Source organism: Rhagoletis pomonella, unplaced genomic scaffold, assembly GCF_013731165.1.
Source record: "Rhagoletis pomonella isolate Grant_MI unplaced genomic scaffold, Rhpom_1.0 Rhpom_scaffold_00005, whole genome shotgun sequence".
NCBI classification, from domain to species: Eukaryota; Metazoa; Arthropoda; class Insecta; order Diptera; family Tephritidae; genus Rhagoletis; species Rhagoletis pomonella.
The window spans coordinates 50,879,817-50,890,020 of NW_023458559.1; the positions used below are offsets into that span (position 1 = coordinate 50,879,817).

At 39.7% G+C, this 10,204-nt stretch overlaps 1 protein-coding gene across 2 annotated transcripts in view; it reads right to left on the minus strand.

Annotated features, from left to right (window-relative positions):
* The window catches only part of LOC118739158, a 51,959-nt gene that overhangs the window by 18,817 nt on the left and 22,938 nt on the right, over positions 1 to 10,204 (minus strand). Inside the window, exon 1 of one of the 2 annotated variants that reach the window (XM_036470340.1) lies at positions 8,153 to 8,345. The exons of the other annotated variant lie outside the window; for it this stretch is intronic. Coding sequence (XP_036326233.1) covers positions 8,153 to 8,341 — 189 coding nt within the window. The 5' untranslated portion in view covers positions 8,342 to 8,345. Of the gene's footprint in view, positions 1 to 8,152; positions 8,346 to 10,204 lie in introns of those variants that run through there. 2 annotated transcript variants of the gene reach the window in all.

A 10,204-nucleotide genomic window follows, 5' to 3' on the forward strand; every position in this document is an offset into this window, starting at 1 on the left:
TTTTTCTCAAAAATCTGATTCGAAAGTAGGTCTTCATACTAACTATATAAAAAAAAAAAAAGTGCGAAAAGAAATTCAGGTAAAAAACTTTGCATACATTGCGTAAAATTCTCTGTGCCAATACTTTGATCCGGCACTATAAATATTTATTAATTATAATTCCATTCAATAAAAGAACTACAATAATTTGAATTAATTAATTGCCTTTATTTTTAGCATTCAAAAACAGTAGATAAAGCAGTGTAAAAAAACGCTTTTTTAACGTAAATTAATCGTTTACGAGACTCGTTTACAATTAAAAAACGGACGTAAAAATATTCGCATACGAATGCTTTTTCGATCCGTTTACGACTGTTCGTAGGCGATGCACAATTTAAAGCGAAAAAGTGCTCGAAAAAGAGTCGTAAACGGCTATCATAAACGATTTTTAATGCGGTTTTTCTTCGAGAAAATATCCAATTACGAGCTTGTTTACGATGATTTTGCTGGCTGGGTAAACATTTATCATATACTTACAGAGCCGGACAAATGTACTGGCACCAAGGTACATTGAACAGGTAGAATCAGTAGAGCAGCTGATTTGATTTATTTTCAAATTATTTGGTCTCGAAAATGTCAAATATTTTTAATTTTTTCTCACAAAAATTCTGAATTGTTAAAATCCATTTGGATGTGAAACCTTTTTCCATACAAAACAAGCGATTGAATAGCAGCTTTTGGAACGTTCGCCCAACTCAGCAGCACAACCGCTGATTACTGGCCCTTGTAAAGGATAGATCAATGCTTCGAGAAGCAAACAAATTTACTAGGAAAGAAAGTTTGCAACAATTGTTATTTTTTCCAATTTAAATTTATTATTATTTTTGTATTTCACATGGCACCCTTTGATTTAGAAGAAAAAATTCAGAACAGTTGTTGACACTTTCGATACCAGAAGCGAAAACAAAATACACGCAAATGTTGTTTTTGCTCTACTGATACTACCTGTTTAATGTGCCTTGACTGGCACAATGAATTTTTCGCAATATAAGCTAAGCTTTTATTCTAATTTATTTTCGACAAGTTTTTATAAAAATATATTCATTCTACACCAAAAAACATTAAACTATAGTCTCGAATTCAATAAATTTTCATAGTAATTTGCAACTTTCTATTCAGATTTTATAGCCCATTCAATTATAGTATAACAAAGTGCAAGTTTGAAGTTGCTAGAAAATCACGTTGATTTTTGGCATTTTTTTACACGCAGGTTCTTCCATACAAAGTATGTTCGACAACTATTTTTTGTATGGAGAAAATGAGCCACACCTTCAAATCAAATTTCAATTAAAATTTGCACTGTACTAAAATTGAATGGGCTTAACAACTGCATAATTTTCTAAAAAATCTGAATAGTAAGATGTAAATTTATTGAATTTTCCTGAGTTTTGCACAAAGTTAAGAGATTTTATTTTTATGTTTTTTTTGGGGTGGAATGAACTATCTTTTTTATAAAAAATTATCGAAAATAAATTAGAATAAAAAGCTATGTTTATATTGCGAAAGTTCACTGTGCCAATACTTTTCTCCGGCCTGTATGTATGTATATAAAATTAAAGCCATGAACAGTTTTTTCGAAAATATTTTGTTAGATGACTCCCAGATACACGTCAAATTTCAGAGATTTATTAACATATTTCGAACCACTCTGGAAGTATTTAAATTTAAAAGTGGACTGCTTTTTGTGTAAAACTCGAATTTGACTAATATGTAGGAGTAAAAATTTGTGAAGTGGGCCACCATTTTCGCGAAGGTCGAACTTTTTTTTGTGCAATTATTTGTTTAAAATTTTTCGAAATTCGAATTATTTTGGAAGTTATAGCTATTAACTTTTTTCTCGCGATTGGTGATACCGATTCTGCTAATTTTTTAATAAGTTAAAAATGATGAGGTTTTCTTCCCATTTTTAGACTCTTTCGAATGGCAGAATCAGCTGGGGTCGTTGGATCGAATCCCACTGAGGAAGTCTGATCGTGTACGTCTTTCTTCCAGAATTCTGCCTCACACAGAAAAAACTCTTTCACTAGTTGCTGAGCTAGCTGGTATGTTTAAAATATGTCTTGAAAGACTTCTAAGAAGGGGCAAATCTTTAGCTTTCTCCCAAAATTTTAAAACATTTCTTCAAAAACTGTTTCTGCAGATTCATTTGTCGCATCTTTGAATTCGTCAAAAGTTGCACGGGTTTTTGCCCTTTTCGAGGTAGAAGGGATATCATCATCCAGAATTTGGGAATCGTGCTGAGGGCGAGCGCTCTTTTCTTCAAGTGCATGTCTACCTAAAGAGCGAAATACACAACACAAGCGGCTTGACAAACCAAGCGAAATTTCCCTTTGCTTCAAGCCATTTGTGCTGTCTATGGGGTGTTTGAAGGTTTGACAAACCGCTTGAGGGAAATTTGAGCAAAAATCAAATTTTTTTGATTTTCTGGCCGCCATGTTGACGTTTGATCAAACCGCTTGCGATGTGGATGGTAAAATCGCCTCAATTGCAACTGAAATTTCACCAAGTGAAGACGTAAGGGAGAATAATGGTAGAAAAGTAAAATGTTTTACATTGTTAACCGAAAGAAAAACTAAAATTCTGTGCTTGAACGACTCATGTTTGCATGGTCTATGGCAAAATGGGAAAAGTATGTTTGACAAGCCGCTTGTGTGGTGTATTTCGCTCTTTAGTTATCTTCAAGCATTGCTTTTACTGTCCCTATTATATGTTCGCGCTGTTCTGCAGATATAAACTGTAACTTTTTAAACGGAGGATTTAAAAACAATCCCAGAAAATGGATTAAACTTGGTTGGAATCTTTGTTTAAAGCAACAGCTGTGCTTATTTTTTCAAATCGATGATGACTTCAGAATCAGATGCATTCACTTCACAATGTTTTTGTAGTTTTTTGTACCACAGAATATACTCATGGATGGTTGGATTTATAACCGCGCTTAGATAGTTTATGAAGCTAATTTCTTTCTATTAATAATTGTTGAACTTCTTGTCGCGTTTCGTGAATGCTTGACAGCATTATAAATAACGAGTTTCACCGTGTCTTAACATGTTGCTTTAAAGACTTTGATAGTTTCTTATTGAGTTCGGTATGTTTAAAATAGCCTACAAGCTTGTTTGAAGCGTCTATTCACTTAACCTAATATTACAGAATGCCTCCAATGTCAAAGGAAACAGAATAAATGTTGCCACCCTAGTGAAAGTTAAACAGTAAGTTTACGAATTTATTTTAGATTAAAATACAAATAAGTACATACATACATATGTGAAAATGACGTGATTGACGAAAATCTAACTCACGTACACTCACGCACGCAAAAATTTCAGGCGCGCACGATCACGCATATTACGTAATTTTTCACTGAAAGCCGCTCACGCTCACGCGTGAAAAAGCGTGACACGATGTGTCAACGTAGAAAAGCACGACTTTTGCCCATCTCTACTTCATTCTCATTCCTTGGGCTGTTTCAGAACTTGGAGAACCTTTAACGCCATCAGCATTTTTCGATTTTAGTTTTTGTAATTCATTTTTAATATTTTCTTTTGTGACTGGTTTCAAAAGTGAGCTAAATAGGTGGATATGGAAAATAAATTATTATTTTCCAGGAATGAAAATTTTGAACTAAATTCTATTTTCAAAGTCGTGGCTGCCAGCCGAATCGTATCAAAACATTGTTATTTTTTAAAAAAAGCAAACAAAAAATATTTTTTTATAAGCATTTGAGTTATTGGAATCACGAATGATGAGTGTCTCCGATAGTTACGTAATTTTTACCTAACTAAAGGTCAGACTTACATTTTTTTAATTATTTGAGCATCGATTCTCTTTTTAGCCAGACATTGAACATTTCAGCGGGAAATCCCAATTGAAGGAGCTTACCCTTTGACTTTAAATAGGAAAGAAGGGATAAGTAGGGGGACAGTTTTCCCACATAAGTTTGTGGCAAAGGATAAATAAATAATGACAAAATAATAATAATAATGGTGAAAATCCTCTCGATTGGTGGAAAACTAAACTAAAGTATGACAAATTGACAGATCTGGTTCGCAAATATGTGAGCGCTTCACCCTCCAGCGTTCCAAGTGAGGAATTGTTCAGTGCAGCCGGCCTTATATACGAGCCTCTAAGAAATCGCCTCATGAGAGAAAAGGCAGCAAAGTTTCTTTTTTTTAATATAATATGCCCCTTTTTAACTTTGACTACTAGATAAAAACACTGTACAGGTTAAGCACTCGTCGAATGTTCCAATAATTTTCAAAATTTTTAAAACGATGACTTAAGTTGATTGCGCATAAGTTTTGTGGACCTGTGACTACCGAGGTTTAATTTCTCACATAACTTCAAGGTCTTTTTCCATGACAGGAATAACTGGGACTATGAACGATCTAAACCCTGGAAGGACAGCCACATCTGGTATAATGACGGCTCAAAGACTGACCACGGCGTCGGAGGAGGAGTCTACGGTATACAACCCAGACTGCTCCTTTTCACCAGCATGGGGCAAGGTAACTCTGTCTTTCAGGCCGAGGTTCACGCCATTGAACTTTGAGGCAGTATGTAGAAAGTGGGGCAACCAAAAAACAGAGCGGCGCTCCTCGCTCTGGAAGCGCACGAGGTCACCTCAAAGCTGGTCATTCCCACGACAGCCGGTTCTACGTACCGGAATGACTCGGGTTTTACCCGACCAAGGACTGTTGTTTAGGCGATCTAACCCGGTTTAGGTCGGCGAAACCCATCAAATGTTTCTCGATTCTAGGGCTACATCTTCTCCGTACCCTTCTGCTCAGGGCTGGCATAGAGTCAAAAACAGGACCAGAAATTTACACTTGCTGCGTATGCCAGAGATGACTGCAGACAAACTCCACCTCGGTCGGGTGCAATGCCTGTGACGGGTGGCAATGGAACACGTCGTTCGTGGCCCCATGCTGTGCGAACCGGACCGTCTCCACGGCAAACCACCACCCGCCTAGGCAGCACACAATCAACACACCCACACCCCAACACAACACCTCAATAGACACACAAACGAACACAATAGCACCTACACACCGCCGCCGGCAACTCCTAATCCCTCCGACAATCTGCTCTGTTTGTCAGTCCAGAATATACCGTAACGTGACATCCGTCAAGTGCAACTCCTGCCTCGGCTGGTGCCACTTTAGGGCGTGCTCAGGACTCCGTAATACACGAGATTGGACGAGTGACTATGTGGGACCACAAGGCAGCACCCCCTTTTGCAGCACGTACAGATGGGGGCCGGCAGGCAGCACAACTCTTTAACACCACACATCACAATCGGTCTCCCAAGGAACACAAAGGTGCTACAATTTAACTGTAACGGACTCCGGAGCAAGATCGAGGAGATAACTGTATATATGGGAAGGCATGGAATATTAATAGCTGCGGTCTAAGATACGAAGTTGCACGGCAATTCAACCCCCGAGCGAGATAATGGTGGAGGTTTAGCGTTCATCACGCACCACACCGTGCAGTATCGTCTTATTGAAGCAGACATCGACCGCAGGGATACCATTCTAGAATGTCAGGGTATTGCTATCCGGTCAGGCGATGTTGAGCTCGAAATATTTAACGTATACATACCCCCTGTCACCAGCTGCCCGGCAGGATATCACCCTGAAATAGGTGCGCTACTCAGAGGTGAAAAACGTTGGTGACTTTAACACGCACCACGATCTTTGGCACTCAAGCCTGTCAAATGATCGTAGGGGAATACATCTGGCTGAGCAGATAGACGATTCGACATTCTGCACAATGAACGACGACGCACCCACCAGGATTACGGGCAGCTGCTGCAGCTCGCCAGATCTAACAATTGTCAGCGCTGGTGTGATAAACAGCGTATCATGGCGACCTATGCTGACCACCGGACTTATGTCAACTTTTCCAAAGCTGACTGGAAAGGCTTCACGGATGTTACTGAGGGCGCCTTCACTGCACTACCGATACCAACCGACGTTCATGTAGGTGAACGTAAGTTCCGCAGGGTTGTCACCGCTGCTGCAGCTCACTTCATCTCAGCAGGATGTATTAAGGATCCACGTCCGAACTTTCCTGCTGAGCGCGACAACCTTCGTCAGGCCTATCCCGGATCTCCCCGTATCAGGGGATTCCGTACATAAGCGGAAGAAATGGGAGGAGCATTTGAAGACGTCGTTGTCCAACCCGACGAAGCGTGACGACAGAGTCGAGATAGACTTTGGTGACCACGCTTCGTTGGACCCGGAGCGATGCGCGAGCTATTTTATCCGGCAGTTCATTCTGCATCTTCCGGTGGATAAAGCCAAAAGTCGAGTGACCGAAGGCTGCTCAAAATTGCGAAAACCCAGTGCGCCTCTTGTTTTCACCAGAGGTGAGGTAAGGGTAACCATCGGGAAGGCGAAAGCCTCCAAAGCCATTGGACCCGACGGAATATGCAAGTTGATGCTGAAAAATTTGGGTCCTGCGGGAGTAGCATACCTAACGGAGGTCCTAAACCTGTCTATGGCTACTCTCGTCATTCCAGACATCTGGAAAATGGGGAGAGTGGTCCAACCAGCCAACAAAATAGTCTTATCGCCCGATAACTCTCCTTTTCCCGGTAGCGAAGACACTCGAGGCCTGCTGCTCCCGTATTTTACGAACCACATAACCCCAGCGAAGCATCAGCATGGGTTCCGTAAAGTGCATAGCACAACAACAGCACTTAACGCCATAAACACTCAGATAACTCGTGGCCTAAACCGAAACCGCCCCTGTGTGAGAACTATTCTAGTAGCGTTGGACCTGTCCAAGGCGTTCGACACTGCCAGTCATTCAACGCTACTAGAAGATATAGAGGCCACCTCACTCCCACAGGGACTCAAACGGTGGTCGGCGAGTTACCAGAGTGGTGGAAACTCGTCAGTAATTTTCAGAAACAAAACTAGCAAGCCACGTAAAATTAAACAGGGGGTGCCACAGGGTGGTGTCCTGTCCCACCAGAGGGTGTTAATATTGTCTAGTATGCTGACGATTGTTCGATCATGGCATCTGGGATTGGAATTGATGACTTGTGCTCGAAAGTAAATGGTTATCTCGCCGAACTTTCTCCCTTCTTCACTGCAAGGAGCCTTGCCCCATCCCCTGCGAAATCCTCGGCAACCCTTTTCACCACCTGGACGAAGGAGGTCAGACTGCAACTGGGTATTCACGTCGATGGCGTAACAATACCGACGGTGAATAACCCGAAAATCCTCGGAGTTACCTTCGACAGTCTGATCTCCTTCTCGGCGCATACAACCGCAATTGTCAACAAAGTACAGAGCCGCAACAATGTCTTTAAGTCGCTGGCCGGCAGCACTTGGGGCAAAGATAAAGAAACGTTGCTGGCAACATACAAGGCAATTGGCCGGTTCTAAGACAGCTGCTCGTGGAAGAGCCCTTGCCAAGGCACGTCAGGAGGCATCTTTACGAACTGACGGACGAAGTCCAGAGGTTTATCAAACAACCTCAAAATTAATTTTATCAGTTCAAAAAATACTTAGTTCTTGAGCTATACAGGGAGAGCAGACTTTTTCGATAATATAAAGAAGCTTTAAAAAGTACTTCCAAAAATTTAAATGTAACAGTCCGCTTTTGGAAACATTTATAACTCATAAACAACAGGAGGTACAATATATTTTAGGTTTATATTAAATATTGTCACATACTTATGCTTTCAGATGCAAGAAGAAAAACTATCCGAAAGTTGTATTCTAGCAAGTTTCAGCGGTATTTGGAAAGCACCGTGAGCCAAAACGTATGGTAACAGCACGCGTTTTGGGCCATATGATCATTTTCTTTAATTTATAGTCAGAAGCAATTGACACGAATCGGAATGTATTTATAAAAAAGCCTATAACAAAGGAGCAATTACATTGTAAAAAAATAATATCAAGCTATGGTTGTGATATTTCGGGCCTTTAAGAGGCCCGGGCCCGGGGGGATTCACCCCTTACACCCTTCCTCTCGACAGGCCTGCACAAGGGACTGTAAAAGGTATCGAAAAATGTAAGCAAAGGTATAATGCAAGATAGCTCCTTGACCTACAAACAGTCACGTACATGTATGCATAGGTTCAAGCATTATAAAAACTTACATTATTGCCATTTAGCGGCCTGCGAACACAAAAAGTTGAACGTTTTATAGTTGCTCCGTTTGCGCTTCCACCTCTATCACCGGAACCAGTAGTAATGCGGTAACGTATTGTGGATTTATGTGGCTTTTTATCTGATTGATGCTGCATTAGTGGTTGTTGTCTACTTTTTTGCTGTAAAATATAATACATACGTTATCAATGAAATGAAATTCATTATCACTTTTCCAATGACATAAGCGTTGTGAGGTATGCATATACATAATTATATATGGATATAATTCAAGAATGAGACTGCGCTAAATTTTGTTATATCCCAGTGGAAGGAAGACCTTAACTCGAAGATGAATATCGTTGCGGTTTTTATCGATCTCAAAAGAGCTTTCGAGACCATTGATAGGGCAAGAATGTTGAAAAAGCTCGAATGCATTGGTATTGAAAACACGGAGCTTAACTGGTTTCGAAGCTTTCTCTCAGATCGTATGCAACAAACTGTAATCGAGTCAAGTGTGTCAAATAAAGTGGCAGTAAATATTGGGTTGCCGCAGGGATCAGTATTAGCCCCAGTACTTTTTAATATTTACATTAACGACATAAATATGGCACTCAAGCACTGTAAGTTAAAACTGTTCGCTGATGATACACTGTTAACGATCAGTGACAGAAACTTACAGACTGCGATGACTAAAATGCAAGAAGACTTGGATTCTTTGTACAAATTGTTGTGTTTAAATAAACTTAAGTTGAATGTAAAAAAGACACAGTTCATGATCCTCACTAGAGCAGTTAATCTTGGAACCACCAGTTACAATTTAAAAATCAAAGAGGAAGAAATTGAGGAAGTTAAACTCATTAAGTACCTGGGTATATATATAGATAATAAACTTAAATTTGATGAGCATGTTGAGCATACAGTGAACAAAATTGCGAAAAAAATTGGTCTTATGAAAAGATCTTGTAAGTATCTGAGAAGAAGGTATAAAACCCTGGTCTATAGATCTATAGTAGAACCACATTTTATATACTGCCCAACAATCTTCTTCTTAGCAAGCGACGCAAATATCGAGAAATTGCAAAAAATGCAAAATAGAGCTATGAGGTTCATATTAAATAAGCGTTACGATACACCTACACAGGAGATGATCACAGATATGAATTGGTTGAGTGTTAAGCAACAGGTTTTCTATCATGCTATGAAATTCGTATACAACATAAAGAACGGTAAACTTCCAGACTATCTGAGCGACAATCTTCGGTATATAAATGAAACTCATTCATATATACTCAGGGAAAACAATTGCTTTAGACTCCCACTTTATAGAACAGAGGTCGACAAAAAAAATATATTTTATAAAGGTTTAAAGTGTTTTAATGAGTTACCGCCACATGTAAAAGACTGTGATAACTTTGTTGCTTTTAAAAGACAACTATTTGATCACTGTAAAACTCTGGCTATTAGGCAGGAGAGCACGGAACGGAATGGAAACCAGGCCTTTCCATCCGACCAAGCAGCAAATGATCTAGCATACGAAAGCTTCCGACTATGCCCAACAGCCCGACCATAACGCGGAGCGGAAACTAGGCCTTTCCGCCCGCCTCACATCACGGAATCCAGCGTCAGGGTTTGCATATTAATGACGACGGGAACATGGATCGGAGACTCGGCCTTTCCGACCATGACTACCAACTCGTGAGCAACGCGGAGCGGAAACAAGGTCTTTCCGCCTGCTGCACATAGTACATATTTAAAGGTAGACTGGAGACTAGGCCTCGCCAGCTACCAAACTAGTTAGACAATATACATTTATATAGGTTATTTGATAGTTTTAGAAACATAAACAGCTTTGTAATTGAAAATTTAAACTTACATATACGCATACTTTGTTATATATTAAAAATACCTATCTGTACTTTTAAGTCGCAAGACTGTAACAAATAAATAAATAAATAAAATAAATGATAGAATCAATAGTGGATATAATTTATATATAAACACGTACATATAAGCACTGTACACTTGTTGGTATGGAGGTTAAAGTCCTGCCCTAAATTACA